The following is a 25373-nucleotide window of genomic DNA, read 5'->3' on the forward strand; positions in this document are numbered from 1 at the left end:
GGATCCTTGTGGGACGTTAATGAAGAATAATAGGTGTTTATTGTTACCCAACTTTATAGTGCTCATTTTGTCGACCTCAGAAGAATGAAGGGCAGAGTGAACACACTAGGATTTGAACCATGAGGTCAAACACAAGTTTCTGGAGTGGATGTATTAATCCACTGAACTACCAGACCCAGTTTTATTGCACTTGACCTCCTTACACTTTGGGCCAGATATCAGGAGAGTGCCATACCCACAGAGATCAATCAGGGAGTTTTTAAGCGCACTACTCACCAGTGAGGGTCTCAAGGCGCTTGGGGGGGGTAGGGGGGTTGGCTCCGTTCAGTCGAAGAGCCAGGTCTTGAGGGTCTTCCTGAAGACGTGCAGGGTGGGGGCGACCTGATGTCGATTGGCAGCTTGTTCCAGGTTTTGGCCGCAATGTAGGAGCAGGTTCTTCCACCCGTTCTTGCTCTGCAGATGCGCGAGGGTTCGGCCAATCAGAGGTTGCTCTTAGGTACGTGGAAAGAGATTTTGTCGTTGAGGTATTGGGTCCGGTGTTGTGGAGGCATCTGTAGGCGCGGGTGAGTATCTTGAAGGTTATTCTTTTCTCAACGGGGAGCCAGTGGAGGTTACGCAGGTGCTGGGTGATGTATTCCTGTCGGGGGATGCAGAGGATGAGTCTGGCTGCGGAGTTCTGTATGGGCTGGGGTTTGCGGAGCAGAGACTTGTTTATCCCGGCATAGAGGGCGTTTCCATAGTTCAGTCTGCTGGTTATGAGTGCGTGGGTGACGGTCTTCCTTGATTCGTGGGGGATCCATTTAAAGGTCTTTCGGAGGATGTGGAGGGTGTTGAAGCAGGTGGAGGCGACGGCGTTGACCTGTCAGATCATGGAGAGGGAGGAGTCGAGTACAATGCCTAGGTTTCGGGCGTGGTCCATGGGGCAGGTGGGCTACCGAGGGCGGTGGGCCACCAGGAGTTGTCTCATACAGAGGGGTAGGGTCCGAGGAAGAGGACCTCTGTCTTCTCCGAGTTGAGCTTCAGGCAGCTGCTGCCCATCCAGGATGCAACGTCTTTCATTCCTTCCGGGAAGTTGAGTCTGGTGGTGATGGGGTCCTTGGTGAGGAAGAGGATGAGCTGGATGTCGTCGGCGTAGGATACTATGCTGAGTCTGTGCTGTCTGACGATGGTGGCGAGGGGGCCATGTAAATGTCGGAGAGCATGGGGCTGAGTGACAATCCTTGGGGTGCTCTGCAGTTGATTTCCATGGGTTCGAAGAGGAAGGGTGGAAGTCTGATTTTTTGGGTTCTGCTGGCGAGGAAGGAGTGGAGCCAGTAGAAGGCGGGTCCCTGTATGCCGGCTTCAATGAGTCTGGCAATGAGTGTGCGGTGGGAGACGGTGTCTAAGGCTGCAGAGAGGTCGAGTAGGATTAGGGCTGCGGTGTGTCCTTGGTCGAGGAGGGCACAGATGTCGTCTGTGGCGGCGAGGAGTGCGGTCTCGGTGCTGTGTTTGCTGCGGAATCCGAATTGGAAGGGGTCGAGGATGGAGCGTTCTTCAATGAATTCCGTTAGTTGGATGTTGACGGTGTTCTCTGCGACTTTTGCACACAAAGGGGAGGAGCGAGGTGGAGCGGTAGTTCTTGAGGTCCGTGGGATCTGCTAAGGGCTTCTTGAGTAGGGGTCTGACTTCTGCACATTTCCAGTCGTCGGGAAAGATGCCGGTTTCGAAGGTGGCGTTGATGATGCGTTGTAGTTCTGGGGTGGCGGCGGCTCTCTGGAAGATGTACGGGGCAGGGGTCCGCGGGGGCTCCTGAGTGGATGCCTTTCATGGTCGATGCAGTGTCTTCAATGGTGACTGGGGTCCAGTAGGAGATGGTAGGCTGGCTGGCGTTGCTGGCGGAGGGAGTGGTTTCGGAGTCAGGTGTCTGGTCGTTGAAGTTGTCGTAGAGGCCCTTGATTTTCAGATATTATGTTATGTTAATTTGGATTTATTGAGCAAAAATACCCAAAGGTCTCTAAGCGCTGTAAGAAGATAGGCGGTGGCTCCAGGTAGATTAGAAGGCGATTATGTCCAGGCTTCTGTGAACAGGATGGTTTTTAGTTGTTTTCTGAAGGGAAGAAGGCGGCTTTCCACACGGAGGTGGCTCGGCAGTTTGTTCCAGATAGAGGGTATGACACTGGAGAAGGCTCGTCCTCCTTTGGTGACGTAGTTGAAGCGTGGGCATCTTAAAAGGCTATCCGTGGAAGATCTAAGTGAGCGGCCAGGTGTATATTTTTGAAGACGTTGTTTAATATATGGAAGTAGGAGTCGAGCTTGTTGCAGAGGTACTGGGAGGGGGTGATGTCTGTGTATTTGCTGGGGGTTTGGTGAATTCCTGGATGATGCTGAAGAGTTCCTTAGAGTTGCTGGAGGTGGCAAGGATCCTGTCCTGGATGAAGATTTTCTTGGTGGATATGGCTCTCTCCTTCCCTCTCCCTAGTGCCTGTAAGGAATTTTGCTGAGGAGCGGCACACACATCCCTTTATGCCATAGTGCTAGAGTGTGTGCTTGAGTCTAGCATAGGTGTTGTACTGGAAGGCCCTTCCAGTATAAAATATTATGCCTAAACAACTTTTAAAACTTGTCCTACTTTGTATGTGTGCAGTACAGTACAGCACACATACAAAGACAGAAAAGAAAAGAAATGTAAAATTTCTCCTTTCAACGCCTGCTTTCAAGTGGCATTAATTTTTTTACAAAAAAACTGTCTCCATTTTTGGCAGGTAGGGTTCTGAGTCACAAAGCATGAGTGGTTACATGGGAACACCCATAACACACCCATGTAACGGCCCCTTGAGGCTAAATAACACAAAGCAGTGCTTAGCGTTGCTTTGCATTACTGTTGGGCCATTTCCAAGTAAAGATAAATAAAAAAGAAACATTTTGTACTGGTTTCTGTCACTTTTGTGATGTAAACACAGAGCAAAATGTTTGTAAATCTGGCCCTTCATGTGCTAAGTAGAGGTTTCAGACACAATGCTGGTCTAACCAAGGACATTTTGTTTTGTATTTATGACAACATTGGAAGGGCAATTTTTCCATCACACCCTCTACCAACAGTCATTCTCGACACTACTCGAGTTTCTTCAAGTACTCCGCGTCGAGCAGTTTGAAGAGGAATACAACTTGCAAATGTCCACGCTCAACACTAGATTGCAGGAGTATGCTGAGCATTCTACATGATTTTCTTCTGCAGTACATTGACACTGAACATTGAAGTTGGCTGAACAAGGATTAAAATGGGCATATTAAACTTTTTGCTGGCAGGCTTCTTTTTGTAATGTTTGTTTATATATACTGCAGAGGATTCATTGCTACACATATGAATCAAGGCTGAGCTTGCAAGGTTGTGTCTCTCATGTATCCTGATAATTGCTCTCACTGAAAGAAAGCTGAATTTCTCTGTTAACCATCGGTTTACCTTTTCAACTTGTTTAGCAAAGCTGAATGTCTGTCAAATTCAGTCAGCCCATGAATTACAAAATATATTTCACCATGAAGACCTTTTTCTGTGAAATACGAGCTCCTAAATTCACTTCCATAAACATGGGGAGAGACTGCGAGAGAGAGAGTGAGAGTGTCAAGACACCACAATGAGCTATCAGTAGATCAATCACGCAGTTATTTCACTTTTCATGGTGAATCCTGTACTCCTGCATTTACAGTAACACTTTTTTGGTGAATACTTTAAACCGTAGACTTCTCATCTGTAGACTATTGCCCAGGTGCCAGACTAGACATGGAAACTTTTCATAGCAGTGCTCCCACAGGATGCTAGACAGGGATGTGCGACTCCGCATAGGCTTCATTCCACTCCGGAAGTGACAGAGCGAAGCTGCATATAGGTGTCACTCCTGCAAGGTAACATCGATTTCATGCTTGACTTTTTCCCCGCTATCAGAAGCGAAGCACAAAACAATTGTCCATTCCAGTGTGTAGATCTCTAATTTGGGACCTTTTTAGATGGTACAAAGAGACTACTCCATAGGACTTGGAGGTGGGAGGGCAGTGAGGAATCTGCCCTTAGATACAGTATTCACCAGAAAGAGCATTACCTCTGATGATTACTTTTAACCTCAGATTCATCACCTTTAAAATAGATACCAAAGTAGTACCTCATAAAGGAGTGGGCTCGGACCAGGAAATCTTGCAAGACTGAAAGGACACAATGCCCTTCCCATTGGATCTGGCTGTGCTTCATGAACAAGTGCACTGATGCCCACGCCGTGCTGTGACAGATGTCAATGACAGGCACTCTCGTGCCAATGCAGTGGTGGCGGCCTTAGCCCTGGCAGAATGGGCTCCCACACCTTCTGGAGGCTGCTTTTTTGGGTGATGCATAGAAGGCCTTAATTCAGATGACTATCCACTTTCACAAAATCCTTTTCTGCATAGCATTTCCTTTCCTCGCCCCTGGAGACTCCACAAAAAGGTGACTGTCTACCGAATGGTCCTTGGTACGATCAATGTAAAAATGAAATCGTTTCTGGGGTCCAACCGATTGTTTAGGCTGGATAAACAATGTGGGGGAGAGTGAAGCACTGCCCAACATGGAAAGGAGTCACAACTTTCAGAAAGAAGGCTGCCCAAGTACTCATGACCAGTTTGTCTGGAAAAAAGGTGGTGAAGGGAGGTTGTACCGACAGAGCCTGGAGTTCACTCATGGGACGAGCTAAAACTGGTTAGAATGAGGAAGACAGTCTTCAAGGTCAGAAGACAAAATGAGCAGCTGTGCATCGACTTGAAGGGAGTACACCAGAGAACGTCAAGACCATGGTTATGTCCCACTGTGGCATCACAGTTTGGGAGGAAATATGTGTCAAACATTTAATAAACTGCATCACAACATGTGATCTAAACAAAAACAGTTGGTCTGTCAAATGCAAAAATGCTGAAAGTGCTGACAAATAACCTGTAGTAGTGCCCACTGTAAGGCATTGCTGGGCCAAACATAAAACTAGCAATAAAACATCAGACAGTTTGGTTTGTAAAGGGTCTGTCTTGCGGACTCCAAACCAGTCTACAAATTTGTTCCAGGGCTTCGCCAAAGTGGACTTCATAGACAGACTCCTGTAAGGAAGGATGACACCCACATCTTCAGGTGGTAGATCGAACGCTGACAATTGCTATCACTTAACCGCCATGTATGAAGTTGTTGATTGTGCAGGTTCGAATGGAGACCCCTGCCCTGTGAGAAAAGATCAAAAGTGTGAACCTGATTGGCAGACGATCTGGGTACCACACTGTCCTGGCTCAATCCGGAGCCAATAGGAAGAAGTGGGACCAGTTTTTCCTGATCGTCTCCAGAATTGAAGCAGGAGAGGCAGAGACAGGAAGGCATACAGGAGTCTCGCGCCCCAGTCCAGCTGGAATGCATCTCCTAGCAAGAGTTTTTGTGGTAATACCAACATGTAAAAGGTTTGATACTGAGCATTCTCGACAGTGAAGAAAATATGTTGCCAGGCTTTGCCCCACCTGTCAGCAAGATATGCCACCTTGAGATGTAGAGACTACTCATGATCTGCCAGGTGCCGCAAGCTGAGCTCGTCCACTCTGGCATTCAGGAATCTCGCCGGGTGGTTCACTATCAGGAAGATGTCCTGATGCTCCAGCCAACTCAAGAGGTGCAGAGTCTATTGGCACAGAACTCAGGACCCCACTCCACCAGCTTGTTGTAGTACCACATGACAATGCTGTTGTTCATGAGAACCTGTATCAGCCTCCCCTTGAAGGACGGCAGAAAGTCCTTCAGAGACAGATGAATTGCATGCAATTCCAACACATTTATATGGGACGAGGTTTCTGCCAGAGACCACGGTCCTCTGATCTCCACCTCCCCAACCCAGCAGTCGTGCATCAATCACCAAGGTCAGCTCTGGGTGGGGACGAGATGGGTGTCTGCCGCTCATCTAATTGCGGTCAAGCAGTCACCTCCAAAACCTTGATGGAATCTGACAGAATGCAACAGGTGCTGGGTCCACTGGGACTTCAGACTCCCGTGCAGAGTTTGCATATGCCACCTGGCATAGTCAACAAGCAGGACGCCACCTCTTGAAGATTTTAACTCACCTAAGTTTTTCAATTCGGTGCGGCATTCCACAGGGGCCCTTTTTTTAGCTCTACTCTTTTTAACGTTTATGTCACTCCCCTTGCCAATCTCATTAAGTCTTTTGGGTACTCAGTCGTATCTTACGCCAACGACACTCAAATCGGCATAACTATAAGCCATCGATCTGGAAGAATCATTTACTCGGTTCCACCATTGTTTAATTCAAGTCGAGAAATGGATGACCTCAAATTGCTTAAAGCACAACTCTAGTAAGACGAAGGTGTTACTTTTTGGCTAAGATACTTCCTTTTAGTCCCAAACCTGGTGGCCACAGGAACCTGGCCCACTACCTTCACCTGTCTCCAAAGTTAAAAATCTAGGCGGGACCTTTGATAACAAACATTCGTTCGAGGGCCACATTAACATCTTGACTTCGGCCACTTTTTATGTTCTTAAACTCTTAAGGAAAATCTTCCCTTTTATACCCCTGGGCATGCAAAAAACGGTTACCGCTGTACTTGTAATGGCCAAAATTGACTATTGCAATGCTCTCTTTATCAACATCCAGAAAAAAATTGCTCAACAAAATTCAGATTCAACAGAATGATGTGACTCATCTAATGTTGGGCATTCCCAAATATGAGTAAATCTCCTACGCATTGGATCTCCTTCACTGGCTTCCAGTGAAAAAACAGATTGACTTCAAAGTCTTATGCATTGCCTTTAAGGCACTCAATGGCATTCGACCTGAATACTTTCAAAAAAGCTTTTGATGGTACATTCCAACTAGAACATTATCCTCAGGATCAGTTTACAATTTAAAAAGTCCTACTGAGAAGGCCGAAGCTTTGTTGCGGGCACTGCCAGACTATGGAACGCCCTCCCGTTAGAACTAAAGAGCAAGAAAGATCTCATGACTTTCAGAAAGGCCCTAAAGACCTGGGTTTCAAACCAGTAAGTCATCTTTTCCATCTCTTTAGATCTGCTGCTCTTTTATGACTGAGGCCGCGCCTTGACACCCTAGGGTAAATGCGCGCTATATAAATCATATTTTTATTCCATTTCAACAGGCCAAGAAGCCTTAGAGCTGCTCTCATCGAGATCCGGGACTGGGGTTGAAACCTTCGGATCATAGCCCGAATGTCCTGGATTCATTGTAACTAAGGAAAGGCCCTTAACTGCACCATGTCCAAGACAGCTCCTGTGAAAAGAAGCCTTTGCCAAAGAGTCTGGTGCAACTTTGGCTCATTGATCGAGAACACCAATGATGTCAAGAGGCTTTCTGTTGTGCCTGACTGACTATGGCAAGTACGCCTTCAACAGCCTAGCTCCGTGATGGGTGGTGAGCACCGCCGTCACTTTCATGAACACCCGAGGCACACTGGTGAGCCCAAGAGGGGGGCATGGAAAACTGAAAAAGCTCTTGGTCTACCTTGAACTGTAGGTAACATCTGTGAGATTGCAGGGCAGGTATGTAAAATACAAGTCCTGCAGGCCCAATATTACCATCCAGTCACCCAGATCTAGGGCAGACAGAATTTGGGCCGTGTGAGCATTTTTAATTTTACTTCCATAGGAAGGCATTCAAAGGATGAAGATTTAAGATAGGTCCAAGCCCTTCATCCTTTGGCACAAAGAACTAGTGAAAGCAGCAACCTGTCCCAATTCCTGAGACTTGCATTAGAATTGACGGTTGCTCATCTGAGTGCTGTTCTGATGTGGGAGGAAGGTGCTGCATGCAGAAAGAAACAGTAGGGCATATCCATGCTGAACAATTTGGAGAACCCATCAATCGGATGTGATGGACTGCCACCCTTGAAGATAGTACTTGATCTTGCTTACCAATGGGTGGCTTTGTGCAGCTAGTGGCAAGAGAAAGTGGATTGGAGACTGTTTCTGCAGGGGAGGGTGACTGGGAAGACTGATGCCCATGGGCACCTGAAAATTGCCTTAGGATTCACATCCCCTGCCACGGAAGAACTAAGGTGACTACAGCGGGAGCTAGAGAGACTGAAGTCTGTACGCCAAGCCCCTGTAGTAGTCTCAGAATTTTCTTAACTCCTGATGAAATGTCTGACGGGGTCCGAGAACTGCAGAGGGCATGCTGTGGCTCTACTATCCTTAAAGTGTTCTACTATCCTTAAAGTGTTCTAAGACAGAATCTGCTTTTTCACCGAATATGCATGATTTATCGAAAGGGATATACATAAAGGAGGCCTGTACATCTCCTGAGAAACTGGTGAATCGCATCCGAGCATGGTGACAGAGCAGCACACTTGTGCCATTTGCTCGACCCAGACAGTCAGTAGTATCAAGGTTGCATGATTCTGAGTTTGGCTGCATCTTGACCGTCTTGAAAGGTCTGAGCCAAGGAGGCTCTAAGTTCTTCCAGGACTACCGGCACATTTTGCTGGCCTTGTCCAAGAGGTTGCGTGTGTACAGGCCCAATAATCAAAACAGCATTGACTTCCCTCAATGCCAGTCAAGCTAATGAAAACATTTACTTACCACCTCAATTCAATTTGGCTCCCTGTCCAGGGGAACAGAGGGAAAGTGGGGGTTCACCTTGCTAATGAAAACCTTAACCACCAGACTACCTGGAGTAGGATGCTGTGTAAGGTAATGAGGGTTGCCAGGAGCTGGTTTACTGCACCTGGCCACATGCCCGTTCACTGTCAGACAAAAACAGGGCTTAGACAAAGCACCCATTAGTCAGTGAGGGCTTCATTGAATTGAAGCAAGGGCTCAGATGAGGCTGGCCCAGATTGCAAAACTCCTGTGACTTTAACAGAAGCCAGCTGTAGGTCCAGGACCATTGTCGAACTCCCACAGCAAAGGAGGCACTCTCTTTCATTGGGGGCCCAAAATACAAATGCAATCCTGTATCAAGCTCACTGGCATCCTGTAAATCCATAAAAAGACTGAGGGGGTCAAATCTTTACCATTCATGGTGGTAAACTCGGATCAGACTCTGAACCAAAAAGACAATGGAACCTCTGAGGGTGTCTCTGGAGCAGTGAAAGTGTAGGATCAGGCTACGGTAGTGTGGGGACAGGATGAGCTGTAGCGGATTCAGAGCACAAACTCTTTCAGTGTTTAGCCGATGTCGGTTTGGGGGGCAGACACTGGCATTAGAATCAGATTCACCTCGGGCGCTGGTAGTAGTATCAATGAAGGAGTGAGCAATGTGGGTCTTGGACCCTGGGTGGAAGTCTGCACAAAAGTTGGGGCTGAACCCTAGGCTACTCCAAGGGGTTTCAGAGAGCGTGGATCCACTAGTTGCAATTGGACTGAGGGCCTCTGTGGTTCCTTGAGGCACAAAGACGCACAGAGTGCAAAAGATACACAGTGTGGCCTCGTTAAAGGCCTTGCCCTGAAGTGGCGTTGCCAATTGCCAAAGAAACTCAGGATGCATCAAAATCGACTGCGGAATCAACTCCTCAGTCATAGATTGGGAACGAGATTAATTGGCACCTTTACTTCCTCCCAACTTATCTTTGATATAGAGTTGCAGGATGGGGTTGAGTCCCACTTCAACTTCTTAGGTTCCCACTAGGACTTCGAATTCCTGCATGATTTCGACCATGAAGAAGACTTCTCACGCTAGCGGCCTCTGAAGCGGGTCTACGCCCTTGACTTGGGGAAAGAGCAGGACTAATGCTTGGCACATGACTTCTTACTGTGTTTGGAGAGATACAGCTTTGCTTCAAATGCCCGGTTAGCCTTTGGTTGCATGAAGGAGCACTCATTGCCCAATTTGGAGCTGTGCCTGAACCCAAACATCACAGAAATACCTTGTGAGGGTTCATGACTGACATATGTTTCCTGCAGTCATGGCGTGGTTTGAAGTCTGAATTTTGTTTTGAAAGTTCTTAAAGACCGAACAAGGTGGGAATGGAGCTCCGGATTCGCACTTGTAGGTGCGATAAAAAAGAAAACTGAGGTTGACGAGCAGGAGGGTGCTTATAGGTGGCTCTGCTCTGTCCCTTCTGGGGTGGATCAAAGCCTATGCAGAGTCACATGCCATCACCTAGCGGCACATGTAAGCCCTGCTATGAAACGTTTCTGGATCTAGTCTGGCGCCTGGGGAATATTCTAAAGGTGAGAAATCTACGGTTAGAAGTAACCATCAGACAAAAAGAACTTGTCCAACCTTTTAGTCATGTTTTTCTATACTATTTGCCTGTAGCGGAGGCTGAATGCTACAAGGTCATTATGTTTTTTTTTTCAACAAAGGGTTGAGAAACTCCGAAAATTAAGACAACATGTTGCTTTGCATTTAGACAAAATTGTATTAACAGGATGTGAATAAAGAATCTACAGCAGGATAGATTGGATGTTACAACGTTTTTGATGGGAGATGGTTGTGGACTTTGGAGCCTGCTCACAAAGGTGGCCTTGTATAGTGACTAGACTTATAAAGGTTTATAGGAGTTTTATTATTCAAACAAGAATGAGTCACCGAATGTAACTGAAAAGTGTTTTCAGGCAATTAAATGAAGTGACCCCATCCTACATGAAGTTTGAGGAGCAACTTGCGAAAACAAACCACCTAACAGATTTAATTTATGCTGTTTTGGGGAAAGAAACATAAAAATAATCTTGGGTATTAGGTGTGCTTCAACACCTTCACCCAATTATGTTTGCATTTGGCGAAAGTACTATCGAATGAAAACAATCATATTGGGAAATAAAAGGTGAGAGCTGCACCGAATAGTGTCAAGTTTCCCATCTTGAGAACTTCACCAAAGCATCAGAATTAGTTTCTCTGCCACCCAAGTCCTTATGTGCAAATAAATAATAAACTACGTGTTAGTTCAGTCTAAAAATTAAAACATTCCAGGTTAGGCCACCCTTCCTGGGACGGGCAGCAAGTGGACAATGCATTAGCGTTCTACGGGACTTCTTCAGATGGCAATGCCTGTTGACATTGCTCCTACTATCACTGTACTTCCATCTGATTCGCCCCCCCCCCCTGAACTGCATACTGTGACTCCCCCTTGCTGCTCGCCTACACCTGTCTATTACATTACCCTCCTGGGTGCAATTGTACTGTAATATGCGACCTTTCCTGTTTTTTCCTCCCTCCTATGTGATATGAATATTGCATTGTGTCCTTCCTTTCATCATAATGTAAAGCGCTCTGATATCCCTTGGGATCTTGTTCGCGCTATATAAAACTTTATAAATAAATAAATAAATACATGCAACAATGTTCAGCATGCAAAGTAACATGGCCATTATTTACATACGTTTGTACCTTCGACTTGTACATCAAAAGCTAATCTGAGAAGCTGAAATGTGAAGGTTTGCCAATCTACAAACATTTCATCTGAAAAGTGTCTGATCACACAACTTTCATAAAATTCCCTATGTTGCACTCTGTAACAAATAGTTGTCTAGTGAATTGTCAAACCAGTTTCAGTCCTCCATGCGGAACAAAAGGTTAAAGTACTATGGGGTCACCAGGGCATCCAGGGCATAGGCTCAAGGGCTGCTCCACGGATGAAGAAACACAAAACCCCATCTCTTTTGCGATGCAATGTGTTCACTACGAGAACACTATCCATCCATCCATCCATCACAAGGTCTCCTTGCATACTATATGTAAAACCATGGCACAGCAAGCTGGGATGGAAGGGAAGGACCTCACTTATGAGATACTGTACAGATTTTGACAAGAGAGTCAGCGGACACCTCTGGGAGGTATATGTCTGAGCACACCAGTAAGCAAACGGTCCCCATCAAACATCAGTAGTGGATGGTGATGTAGCCTCTCTCCACTATCGAAAGATTTATACTTTTGATGTTACAGATGGTCCATTAGAGGTTAGTACTCTACGCAGGGGATGTGACAACACAAAACATGAGCAACATCTCGTTAGGATCTAGAGATGTGAGGCAACCTTTCAGACAAAAACAAAGGGCTGTCTATGAAGTACACAAAGGAGGCAAGAACCTGCTTAAAATTCGCAACGAGGCCATAGACCGGGGAATTAAACTGCATAACACTGCCACTTGGTGTCCGCGTATGCGGATGACATTATTCAAGGGTCTGCTAGGGCGTTAGCTCCTCGCTATTATATTGGCATGTATGTTCCGATTTTTTGCTCCCCAAATATTGTATTAATGTCTTGATATGTGTTTTTCGATACGGCTGTCCACACTACCATTTACATTTTGGGAATTATTTGTGCACTCATGTTTGATATCTTTTCATTCATAGCGCCCAATTGTTTTGGGACTGTACTGCAATTATGAGGCTATTTGAAAACTCAATAAAATTGTGTTAAAGAAACAAAAAACAAAGGAGGCAAGAAGTCACAATGGACTATTCATGAAGGATTTTGGACTCACAGGCCAGGTCTTGTTTTGGTTCACTGGGTTGCAATTGTTGTATAATTCTAAATTTACATTGACACAGTTCTTGCCAATAATACCCAGTAATAGTGCTCCCGAAACTAAAACAACATGTGGACAATTTCCTGTGGCGCTGTATTAAGCTTATTTTCTTTTCTTATATGACTGCACTTTAAATGTTTGCTTCCAAAACACAGTCTAATCACTGGAGAAAATCTCATGATGGTTGTGTAATCAGAGGTGTTTTATTTAAAAGGAAATCGAAACAAAGGTAATGCAAAATATATGCCAAACAGCAAAGGACATCTCTGCAATTGATAAAAATACATTACACCATCAGCTGTAGATTGAAGCTCCTACTAACTAAACATTTACGGCTCTCGTAAAAAAAAAAAACAATTGTAAAAAAAAATACCTACAAAATAGGCTGACTTGTAATAATTATTTTCCATTTAGCTAACAAGGCTGGGCTTGCTTCTCACTCTTGTTAATACAGTGTAACATTCACACACAAGTTAGTGTAGATGGATAAAGCACAACGATGAAGAAAAATTCAAAACCATACCTCTGCCACTTCCTGGGTACTGCCCTTCACGGGTAAGGTCTTGTGAGCCAACGCTGCAAGATGGCTGAAACCAAGAGCAAGCGAAGACATTACCACTAGCCACCATTTGCTCTTCTAAGTTTCTCCCTGTTGTCCACGGTATCTTATAAACACTATGAGTGTGGAGTGTGTGCTACTGTTTGCACAGGATAGCCAAGGTATACACACATGACGTGAGAGGTCATAGAAAAGGCACATGCACTAAAATACTGTTGTGCTCTCTGCTTTTGGACATGAACAGTAAATGCAGATTGGTATTGTCTACTATAAAGTATGGTAATAATATTGCTTACTCAAGTTCGCTCTGTTACAACACTAGGGTTTGAGCACGCTTCTACGTCATCATGATGAGATCTGGGCCCAGTCAAGTGATTGCCTCAAATTTTGGTAATGCAGGTTTACATTCTGATGCAACAAAGAGTTCCATTCCTGCTTTTCTTTATGCAATCAATTTTATTAAACTGAAAAATCCTGCAAGCCATAAGGTATGTTATGTTAGACTATTGAATTGCTGAATCGTTTTTTTTCCACAGCATCTGAAGTAAGAGAAACAAACGTTCCTTTCCTGCTCGGATTCAGCAATAGGCAATATCTTCTTGCCAATTAAGTTTCTGGGACTTGACTTAGAACACATCATTTAACCCAGGAGGAGTCATGCGTGTGAAGTTTGTCTGTGCTAAATAAAAGTCCTATCCATGTTGAAGAAATGCAGGGCTTAACAGTACATAGCTTTAAGGCAAAATTAAAGCAAGGTTATGGTATATTGCAGTTGATATATCTAAGACATATGGTCCCCTGCTCCTCTTTATGTACCCATCTCTTTTTTGCCTACAATACGTAAAGGCAACATTGCCATGCAGTCATACACCTGCAGCTCTGACTTAAGCTGCTCAACATTCAAAGGAATGTAATCACAAAGGTCCATAGATAGGCTGAAAGCTGTCACATGGCCCATGAGCACGCTGGAGACTGCCCACTGCTTTGCGCATGTTACTACTTGACTTTATTATTGCAAATGTCTCATTTGCCTTTTTCACATTGGAAGCTATCACTGTGTTCACACTCTGCAGGTTCCTGGTATTTAATCATCTGAACATTGTGAGCAAGGATAAACAACAATGCCCCTTATTATTTTGTTCTGGCCAGGCCTTAGCACCTAGGTTAAACACACCGATGCAGGTGTTGTTTGGGACAATGTACTTTGGTTTTATGGGAATACATGAAGAGGTAGCACACACTTGGAGGCAGGTCGTTTCCCACGCTGCTGCACGGATCTGCCTGCATTGTTTTTGCCTAATCTTGTATTTTTCCCCTGTGACTAACTTGCTTTCTTGCCCAGACTTGTTTTTATTCCTCTGTGTCTGTACTTGCTTCCTTGCCCAGACTTGTTTTTATTCCTCTGTTCCTGTATTTGTTTTCTTGCCTATACTTGTTTTTCCCTTCTGTGCCCAGTTCTCACGCGGCCTCGCCCGTTTTTCCCGCCGCTGCGTTCCTGCGGCCCGCCCCCCCTGCAATCCCATTCTCCGTCCCATTCCCGCCTCCCAGCTGCTCCTCCCTCCCACATCTCCTCATATGGAGGCCGCGCAGCAGTGAAAGGAGCGACCTCTGACCCTGCTCGCAGGCAGTTCGCTCCCCACACTGCTGCACGGCTCTGCCTGCATTGTTTTTGCCTAATCTTGCATTTTTCCCCTGTGCCTAACTTGCTTCCTTGCCCAAACTTGTTTTTATTCCTCTGTCCTGTATTTGTTTTCTTGCCTAAACTTGTTTTTCCTTCCTGTGCCCAGTTCTCCCGCGGCCTCTGCCCATTTTTCCCGCCGCTGCGTCCCCGTCCCCTGCAATCCAATTCGCTGCCCCGCTCCCAACTCCCAGCTTCTCCTTCCTCCCACATCCCCTCTTATGGTGGCCGCGCAGCGGGCGCGCCAAAGGCTCGCCTAAGGCAAGCCCGTCTGCGCTCTTATGCGCCTGGACCGCGCCTATCGCCAGGACCCCGCGAACGCCACGCCGCCCGACACCGCTACGATGCCAGAACCCTCCACGCACTCAACCCGAACGATCACACACCTGCTTCCTGGCCGCCCCGAAGCGCACCCACGGAGCTTTCACCTGCCGGAACTGCAGCTTCACAAGCATCCGGCCAACCATGCTGCCGTCCAGGAAAGAACCCAACCACCTCAGATGCACCCTTCTCAACACCCGCTCCGCCCGCAAACACGCCGTTGAACTCTGGGACCTACTCGACTCAACCTCCCCAGACGTCGCCTTCCTGACGGAGACCTGGCTGAACCCCGCCTCGGCACAAGACATAGCCATAGCCGTCCCGGAAGGCTACAAGATCACCTGCAGGGACCGCACCAACGGAGCAGGAGGAGGAATTGCCATCGTCCACAGGAACACTCTCAGAGTCTCGACCAACACTCAGCACCGCCGAACACCTGCACTTCCAGATCCACACCGACCCTAACACCACCCTCAGAGGAACCCTTATCAACAGACCCCCCCGGACCCCAACCACAGTTCAGCGACTCCATCGCCACCTTCGTCAGCACACACGCCCTCGCCTCCACGGACTACATCCTCCTCGGGCACCTGAACTTCCACCTCGAAAACAACGACGACACCAACTCCACCACCCTGATCGACAATCTAGCCAACGTCAGACTCAGACAACTCGTTACAACATCCACCCACTCCGCTGATCACATGCTTGACCCCATCTTCACCGCAAGCTCCCACGTCTCCTTCAACCACACCCCCAAACTCCACTGGACCGACCATCGCTGCATCCACCTCACCTTCAAAAAACGCACCACGCACCAACGCACCCAACAGACCCCGACACTGCCACCCACAACCTCAGACAGTGGATCAATGACTGCGCCAACACCCTCGCCCCGATCAAGTAACCCTCCAACAGTCACACCAACAAGAAAGCCAGCTGGTTCACTGAAGACTTCCGGGCCTCCAAGCAAACCTGCCGAAAGCTGAAGAAGACCTGGCTCCGTGAACGAACACCGGACAGCCACACAGCCCACAAGAACACCACCCGCAGACACCATCACCTCATCAGATCCGCCAAGACAGCAACGCGCACAACAGCAAAGAGCTCTTCAACATCGTGAAGGAACTCTCCAACCCCAGCTCCAACACCAACTACGTCCCACCCCCCAAGACCTGTGCGACTCGCCGGCCACCTTCTTCCACCGCAAGATCGCAGACATCCACGACAGCTTCAACGCCACGACCGCCCCGACAACCACCGAGACCTCCCCCCCACGACCACCATCTACACCAACCACCTGCTCTCCTGGACCAACATCAACGACGACGACACCATCAAGATCGTGAACACCGTCCACTCCGGATCTCCGTCAGACTCATGCCCACACCACATCTTCAACAAAGCCAGCACAGCCATTGCACCCCATCTCCGGAAAGTCATCAACATCTCCTTCGGGACAGCAACCTTCCCGGAGAGCTGGAAGCACGCCGAGATCAACGCCTTACTCAAGAAACCCAAGGCGGACCCCAAGGACCTCAAGAACGTTCGGCCCATCTCCCTGCTCCTGTTCCCGGCAAAGGTCATCGAGAAGACCGTCAACGAACAACTGACCCGCAACCTTGAGGAGAACAACATTCTGGACCCTTCCCAGTCCGGGTTCCTCAGCAACCATTGCACCGGGACACGGCCCTCATCGCCGCCACCGATGACATCAAGTCCCTGCTGGACAACGGAGAAACGGCGGCCGTCATCCTCCTGGACCTGTCAGCCGCCTTCGACACTGTCTGCCACCACACACTGCGAACACGCCACCACAACGCCGGGATCCAAGAGAAGGCCCTGGACTGGACCACCTATTTCCTCTCCGGCAGAAATTAGAGCGTCCGCCTTCCCCTCCAAAGCCACCAAGATCATCTGCGGTGTACCCCAGGGCTCATCCCTCAGCCCAACTCTGTTTAACATCTACATGGCACCGCTCGTCCACGTCGCCCATCAGCACGAACTCAACATCATCTCCTACGCCGATGATACCCAGCTGATCCTCTCCCTCACCAAGGACCCCAACACCGCCAAAACCAACCTTCACAAAGGAATGAAGGCCGTCGCTGAATGGATGAGGAACAGCCTCGGACAAGACGGAGGTCATCCTCGGATCCACCCCTTCGGCCTTGGACGACTCCTGGTGGCCGACTGCACTGGAAGCCGCTCCAACACCCACCGACCACGCACGCAACCTAGGGGTCATCCTCGACTCCACCCTCTCCATGACTAAACAGTTCAACACCATCTCCTCCTCCTGCTTAAACACTCTCCGCATGCTCCGCGGGATCTACAAGTGGATCCCCACTGAAACGAGAAGAACGGTCACCCAGGCCCTCGTCAGCAGCAGGTTGGACTACGGAAATGCCCTCTACGCAGGAGCCTTGGCTAAACTTCTGAGACGGCTCCAACACATCCAGCACGCCTCTGCACGCCTGATCCTCGACATCCCTCGCCGCAGCCACATCACACCCCACCTGAGAGACCTGCACTGGTTCCTGGTCAACAAGAGGATAACCATCAAGCTCCTCACCCACGCACACAAGGCACTCCACAACACCGTACCAACGTACCTCAACAGACGACTCAGCTTCTACACCCCCACTCGCCAGCTCCGCTCCGCCGACCTCGCCCCCCGCTTCCAAAGAGTGACCTTCGGTGGCAGAACGTTTTCCCACCTCGCCACCTAGAACACCCTCCCCATCCACCTATGGCAAACCCAAGACCTGCTGACCTTCAGAAAACTCCTCAAGACCAGGCTTTTCTAGCAGTAGCAGCATTCCCCACCCCAGCACCTTGAGACTCTCACAGGTGAGTAGTGCGCTTTACAAATGATATGATTGATTGATTGATCTTTCCAGAGAAAAGAGCGAGATAGCCCCTATGATGTAGATCTACCATCTATAGGCTAAGGTATGGGGTCTGCAGAGAAAGCCCAGAGATTTTCGATTATAGAATAGTACTTTTTCTATGCAAGGGGAGGGGGGTTAGGCTATACAGTCTTTTCATAATGACACCTCCTTTCATGATTTATAGACTAACTGCTATGCTGTCTATATATGTATTATGTAGTTTCCTGTTTGTTGTGGTACGTATACTGCATATTAGAGCATGATAGTTAAAATAAATATTTTAAACTTGTTTGTGTCTCTGTCAGATCTTATTGTGGACAAGTACAAGAGTGAGAGCGAAAGGATGTGTTTTACAACCACGATCCCAGAGAGGTTAGGGACTGTTGTGTTCTGGGGTGTCTAATCATTTGTTTCTCTGTGAATGAGTAGGAGAGCAAGTGAGACACTGTAGCTAGTCGGTCCTAGGCTCATGGGCACTAAGGTTATAGGAGGACTCAGTTCCTATGTACTAAGGTCCCATAATCCTACGCATAGTTCTGCTTTTGGGCAGAATCCCTGCACAAAGCTACCTTGTTGACTGCAGAACAGATGTTGTATGCTTAGAATATAAATAAGGTGTTTCAAATCACCTGAGAGTCAGGAGGTAGTTGACAATATGCTTGGGCTGGAGATCCTCAGAAGACTTATTTATGACCTCGTCATATCTATAAAAAAAATACAAAAAAATAAGAGGATTACACAGGAATAGTCACTGGTCCTGGGTTGCTGCCGTGTGAGATTAATGGTACACTGCGACTCTGGTGTAGTATGCAATACACTATGATTGTGCGCTGACAGGAGTGATACAGAGCGGGAAAGGTGTGGACTGTCCGATGCATTGTGGTCTGTTGTGTAACGTGCATGCGATAGAGTGGTTATGTAGTGGTTATGTAGCGGATGTGCGGATGCAGAGTTGTAGCGTGTGACGCTTGCTGAAGATTGGCTGTGGTGTGAGTTGATGAATACAGAATGAATGGATAAGAATTAACTGAGACTAAAGCGATAAACACAACAGCAAAAGTAACAGCAAGGCACAGTTTAGCAGGAGACTGGAGAACACCATGCATTAGCTGATCTGCAAGGGCAACTATCCTACAACATGGTGGCATGTCAACTTTCGAGTAGAGGATGCAGTTGTAAAACAATGTTGGGGGACAGAGGCATTTGGGTAGGGAACAAAGAAATTAAAGGTACGTATTTGGATCAGAGGGGTCGGAGTAGAAAGAAGAAATTGGAAAATCCGGTATGACCAGAGGATAAGGCAGAGTTATGGTCAGTTTGCTGGTATAAAAAGGTTTTAATGCATGCCAGATCGCTGAACAACGACTTATCTTTGTTGAAAAACAAAAGTTTGGTGTTCCACTACATATAAACCTCTTACTAAAATATAACAACATTTTAATCATTTGAGCTAAAAAACAACAGGACTCTCGATTACGGCCTTGCATTTTTGATGGGTGGGAGAACCTACCCTGGATTATCTGCCTGACATAACCTGCCGAGCAAGGCTCCAATCTCTGGGTCTGATAAATGAATGCGCCATCTTGGCAGTCACTTCTCCATCACCCCTTCTCAAGGAGGACGTGGTCACCTTTACTGACGTCATAAACCTTCTTACCTGAAAGTCTTAAAAGTGTCCTGGCTGAAGAAGTGACAGATTCACCTCTTAATCTTAATATAAACAGACCATGCACACATGGGAGGGAGACAGGGAGGTTGGGTTTGTGGATTAGATGCACAACTTATCACAATTACATGCATGGCACAAGCTAGGCAGGCGACAGGGCACATAAACTGCCATAATGTGTTATTTAAAACAAGGGTTGAAATTTTAAAAAAATGGAATCCTACTGCGTGCAGGGCTGTGAGCATATGTATTACATACTATGCAACTTAATGTTTATTAGACTAGCCTGCAAACCAGGCAACCGAGGGGTGACCAGCTCAAGGCACCCATGGTTATAGTTACTGTGATTCAGTAAAAGGGCCTGGACTGCAGTCCACTTCTTGTCTAACATGAGGTTCAGTGCCCACAGGAGAGCCATGTGTCCCCAAAGATCTACGGCTACCTACCATCCAGTGGAGAGAAGAAAGCTGGTAGCAACTCATCATAGAAATGGATGAAGGATGGAATTAAATAAAAGCGGTCTTTACTCTCCTGCACTAATGTCTGTGTGATCATACTGACCATGTCCTCGTGGAACCAGCATGGCAACAGTTTCAAAGCCATTACCTGAGAAGGTGCTGCAGGATAGAAATGGCCTGGGGCTCCTGCAAACATGAGGGGTTGAAATCGTTCAGCTCTCCGTAGCCACTCATCCGGTCTAAGCTAAACCGAAAGGAGAAAAAGACACAGTTAAACATGCTTACAGCACACTTCTTTTAAACGCTGGCATGTATGCATGTATCCGTGCAATGCACGTGCATATGCACGTATCCATATTTATATAGACCCTGGCCTAGCCTGACAATGTAACATCAACTTTGGAGTTACATATTTGCAGTACAGAGATATTACATTAGACACACTTACAATGGCTTCATATTTGACACCCATTCACAATTCCTAGCCACATAGAGAGAAATAAAGAGATGCCTAGAATTACACATTTCTGTCACATGTTAAATATAGATTAGAACCCAGGACGGCAATTTGACCTCGAGACTCCGCACATCCCTCAATGCTTAAGCTGGTTGGATACTCAGAGGCTGGAAACCTATGCGTACCTTGCGGGGTCTAGTGTGATTTGTAATAGGCCCAGTGGGGTAGGAAGGGGGTGCTGTGGGTGCGGGACGTCCAGGGTGTCATCACTGAGGGGGGTGACAAAATGGTAAAAATGTGTTTTTAAAATAAAACATTTTTGGGGGTGCTCACTGTAGGACCTGCTTCTTATGGTTTCCCCCAAGTTTTGCTTGATGTTGCACTGTTTTGACTAGTCTGACTGGTATCCTGCTAATCAGGGCCCCAGTCCATCTGCTTTCTCCTTTAAATTGTTATGCATGTACTTTGGTACACTCCAGATTGGATACTGGGGTACCCTTATAAGTCCCTAGTATTTAGTACCCATGTACCCAGGGCATAGGTACCCCAGAGGCCTACCATGGGCTAAAGCATGTATTATGCCACCCCTGAGAAGCCATGCAAAATGGAACCACAGGTCGGCTACTGCAACCTGTGTAAGATGGTGCTTGCACTACTTACTTTAGATATTGGTTCACAATATCTATAGGTCACTACTCTTAAAACTTAAGTCACCCTATAGCAGGCCTTATCAATCCTAAAGGCAGGGAGCTGGGTTTTTAGTGCGAGGGTGTCCCTGCGTGAGCAGAGCCTCTCTGCAGCCTTCGGAGACCATTCTACCGGTTTGTCTGTAACTCAGCCGGACATATAGGTAGTGGTGCATCATAACCTCGCGGTGAATTATATCTCGAAAACGGCTGAATAGAAACATATCCTGTTGGGTCACAAACACTTTGTAATCATATCTCCCTCACCGAGGTATGATTCCACCCTTCGGAAGCGAGATTCGTGGGGTCACTGGTCTATCTGGTGCCAGCCTTCTCGACTCGGTCAGCACAAAATGGATCCTGTTGACCAGAGACACATTTATGCCCTCCTGCTGCTGAGCCAAGCTCGAGAAGAGGCATGCAGCACAATAGGCATCCAGTCACAGGGAGGTGTGACCACCTCCCAGACAGGATTTAGTGTATTGGGGCTGGGTGGGTGCACACGGAGAGTGCCGGAAAGTCTGTCCTTGTGCACAGACCAGCTCAAACCAGTTCTGGGAGCCGTTGGCTCCTGCTCTGGCGCGAAACTGGACAAAGGACATGGGTGTAACCACCCCTCTGTCTTGACCCTCCACTAGGAGGGTCCCCCTAATCTGTTCAACCCTCTGCAGTGGGTACAAAAGGGCTTACCTGGCTGTAAGACTTTAGATTTTTAAGTGGACAAGATTCTACAAGAAGAAACCACTGACCTTCGACCGTCTGGACACTCTGGACTTCGCTGGACTTCGAGTGCGCCCGACTTAGTCTCCCTCTCTGTCCAAAGCTTTGTCTGTGCCCTTGCTCCACTCTTGCTCCATGCTGGACCTGTGGTGCACTAAGGCCAACTGCAGAATCTCCCTTGGGGTGAAGGAGTCACTCCCCTGCATTCGCTCCTGCAGACTCTGAAGATTTCAGCAACCCAGGAGGTGGGTTACAAAGGTCACTGAGGTCGATCTTCCCTCTCAGCAAGTTTGAGGCCAGTATCCCTTGTGGGGACTGCATAACCAGAACCCCTGTGTATTGTGTCCATTTGTAGTTGCATATGCTTGTTGGCGATTATCGAGCTTGTGCATTGGACTCCGTGTAGTCCTGACCCTAAGCAGTATTTGCACCAAAGAACTCTGGCCTCCTCGCACCGAGTGCTCCGTGGGCTGGTACTTTGCAATCTTGCTTGAGGTCCCCTCGCGACTCCTGTTCATTCGGCCTGTGGGTCCTCCTGAGGGCCATCTTCATTTCTGTTGGGCTTTCCTGGTTGCTCCAGATGTGCCCTGACTCCCCATTGCTTGGTGAGTCCCCTGGAACTTGCTGGTCCACACCGTGACCTGCTTGACCTTCCTGCGTGGGTTGATTTTGCCAAGGTTTATTGGTGCTCCAGCCGGACACCGACCCCTCAGCACTCGACATCCTTCATAGGACAGCTTGCATATGGCTCCTGGTCATCATCAATGTCTCCTGGTCCTCATGGCTGCAAAGTCAAGCATCCCTTCTTCACACCTGAAGCACCCGACATCGGTGGGCATTCGTCTCCCGAGCCCCTGGTTACTCTGAAGTGACCCAGACTCTGTCTCCTCTGCTTCCTGGTTCCTTGCTTCCAGAATTCAGGCTTGGATTCCAGCTGCCCCTTTTCACCTTCATGGCAGCAGTACTTTTTCGCAGCCCTGAGAATGACGGCGGTTTCCGACACCACTCCAGGCCTATGCACCCGGCCCCTCTGGGATAGGTAACTCGGGTACTATGGTATCCACGGGTGGGGTGCCTCTCCAACCTCTTAAGTTCCAAAGGGTTTCCTAGAAGGATCCATAAACTGCAACTGCGACTTCCCCATAGAATTGTACGGAGCCCGCGGTCGTGTTAGCATACGGTCCCTGTCCTCTGTGGGGTCCTTATCTACTCACCTTCGGTGGTTCCTTGGGGTCCCAGCGATACTACGTGCTCTAGACCTTTTCTTGACCCGAGTCGTGATTGTTATACCACTATTTTAGGATATGGTTTGGTCTCCCCCTGGAGCCCACTGTGTATTGTGCTACTTATAACTGTTCTATTGATCTCGTATTGTGTGAGTTGTGTTTTATCCTCGTGTAGAGGATACTAGAGAGTGTTATATCAATAAATACATATTTTTATATAACTACTGTGTGGTTCTCCTATCATTTAGTCAATATAGGAGGTGATGTTCTGGGACAACAAGCTGCTTTACATTCCTTCAAGATTAAGCCTGAAGGCTGCTCTCCACAGCTACCACTAGGATAGCTTTCTAAAGGTTATCTTTGACCTCATACATCATAAGGGTCATTTGGACTGGTGCAAGGTGGCCACTTTAATAAGTGGAAAGCATATACGAGGACAACTTCTCACACACTTTTTTTTGAAAAAATATTATTCAAAACGAGTTTAATAACTTTGTCTGACAATTAATTAACCTCAAAGTCAACATAATACGTACTGAAACTTTTTAGTTCAGTCAACAAAAGCACGAAACGTGGCTGAACTCGCCGCTGTGTGATCACAACAGTTGTTTACTAGTTTGATATATAATAAAAAAAATGACTAATCCCTGCCGCACATGCTATTCTTATAGCTTTGTGGGCCTGGAATAGTCTGGATTGTCACACTTGTAAGAGTGTGATGGTTAGTAGTTGGTTTGGTATTTTTACTGGTAGCGCTAGCATGGGCAAAGGGTGGTGTAAGCTGCAGTGGCTTGATGAGGCCCTGGCACTTAAAAAAAAAAAAAAAAAAAAAGCACTGCCAGCAGGGTTTAAGTGGGACAGGTCCTATCATGAAAAACTGACTTCGAAACCTACTGGCCTCTATAGATACTCGTGTGCACAACAATGACTGTAAAAATTCGTAAGGCATTCTATTTTGATATCTAACAATATATTTCATATTGCATTCCCTACGAATATCTGCTTATTCGTGTTTCTGTAGTTTTCTGAGAGAGTTTAGGTTGTGGGTGGGCATTTATGACGGGCACGGTGGAAAGCTCAAAAGCTGAGGCTGGCGGCAGTGCGAGTTCTTCAAAGTGCCTGTCAGTGGGTCATAGAGGTGTGCAGATTAAACACACATCCAATCCCTGACCTCTCTATTGAGAGCACAGAACAATGTTCGCATGTGTGCCAACTGTAATTGTGGGTAACTGTGTGAAAGAGGTACACAACTGACATATAGCCGTGCCGAATGCAGTGTTCAGCAAGTATATGTAGAGCGGCAGAGAGAAAAGACGGCCCTGAAGAGAAAAGAGATGAAGACAGAGCAGTGAACATGGAGGATTTCAGAGAGATCAGGGTAGTAAAAGGGCACAAGTGTGTGACAGCGTGAGAGACTGCAGAGGAAAGGGGTGTTGATAGAGAATGGGAATGACCGAGACAGTCAGAAAATCACTAGCCTTCTGCAGTCCTTAACAATAATTCACAGTCATCTCTTCAGTCCTGAAACATTTTAAATTCTAACTAGTCACACCCAAACCATTGTTCGTCAGGCTTGTTTTAGGTATATGTGTTGATTACTGTGTAATATGTCTGGATGCAGTAACAGAAAATCCACACAGGGGCACCTAAATAATGGTCAGCACATCTGTAAAGCACGGGACTCTAGTTTACATGTTTTAAGCCACACCCATAATTACCTAGGCTACCCCTCTTAGAAAGGATTCTTAGGTACACTTCTTTGGCCACAACACTCCCACACACCCCACCTTTTTCATCCTACTTAAAGCACTGACAGTGGACATTTCCAAGTTCTTACTTTAGCCACTGTGGACAAACTAGGTAATGACGACTACAGCTGTGTTAAATTCAAACTGCATACATTAAAATTACCAGTACAATGTCTCTTTGTTATCATCAGAAAGTATGTATTTTTTGGTTGCAAGTTGCATTTTGAATTCTAAGGAAGAGTATACAGTCCAACAAAAGATGACTCACAGAGTACTTGTGACCCCGTCGGGCCTTTGGCCCTGGTTCTCCATAATTTCCAACTTCAAACCTGGCATCCACCATCTGGGGTTAATGCCAAACCTTAAACGTAAGATTTCATATCTCAAGGGCTTATCCGGGGTTTTATATAGATATGGAAAGTGTGCCATACTCTCCTGAAGAGTAAGGAAGGGATTAACAGAGCTCTAAAAATAGTGCAAATCCTCCCTTT

General features: G+C 47.1%; 2 protein-coding genes across 3 annotated transcripts in view; one reads left to right on the forward strand and one right to left on the reverse strand.

The window, feature by feature from the left end:
• SLC35A1 (solute carrier family 35 member A1) overlaps positions 1-25373 on the forward strand; it is a 416391-nt gene that overhangs the window by 285416 nt on the left and 105602 nt on the right. The gene's annotated exons all lie outside the window — the stretch shown is intronic.
• The window catches only part of RARS2 (arginyl-tRNA synthetase 2, mitochondrial), a 286247-nt gene that overhangs the window by 30127 nt on the left and 230747 nt on the right, over positions 1-25373 (reverse strand). For both annotated transcript variants that reach the window (XM_078648190.1, XM_078648191.1), the window contains 3 exons: positions 20194-20289; positions 18551-18625; positions 12993-13056 (listed from right to left, as the gene is read on the reverse strand). In XM_078648190.1, the coding sequence (XP_078504316.1) occupies positions 12993-13056; positions 18551-18625; positions 20194-20289 (235 nt within the window). The remainder of the gene's footprint in view (positions 1-12992; positions 13057-18550; positions 18626-20193; positions 20290-25373) is intronic.

Source organism: Lissotriton helveticus, chromosome 6, assembly GCF_964261635.1.
Source record: "Lissotriton helveticus chromosome 6, aLisHel1.1, whole genome shotgun sequence".
Classification (NCBI taxonomy): Eukaryota; Metazoa; Chordata; class Amphibia; order Caudata; family Salamandridae; genus Lissotriton; species Lissotriton helveticus.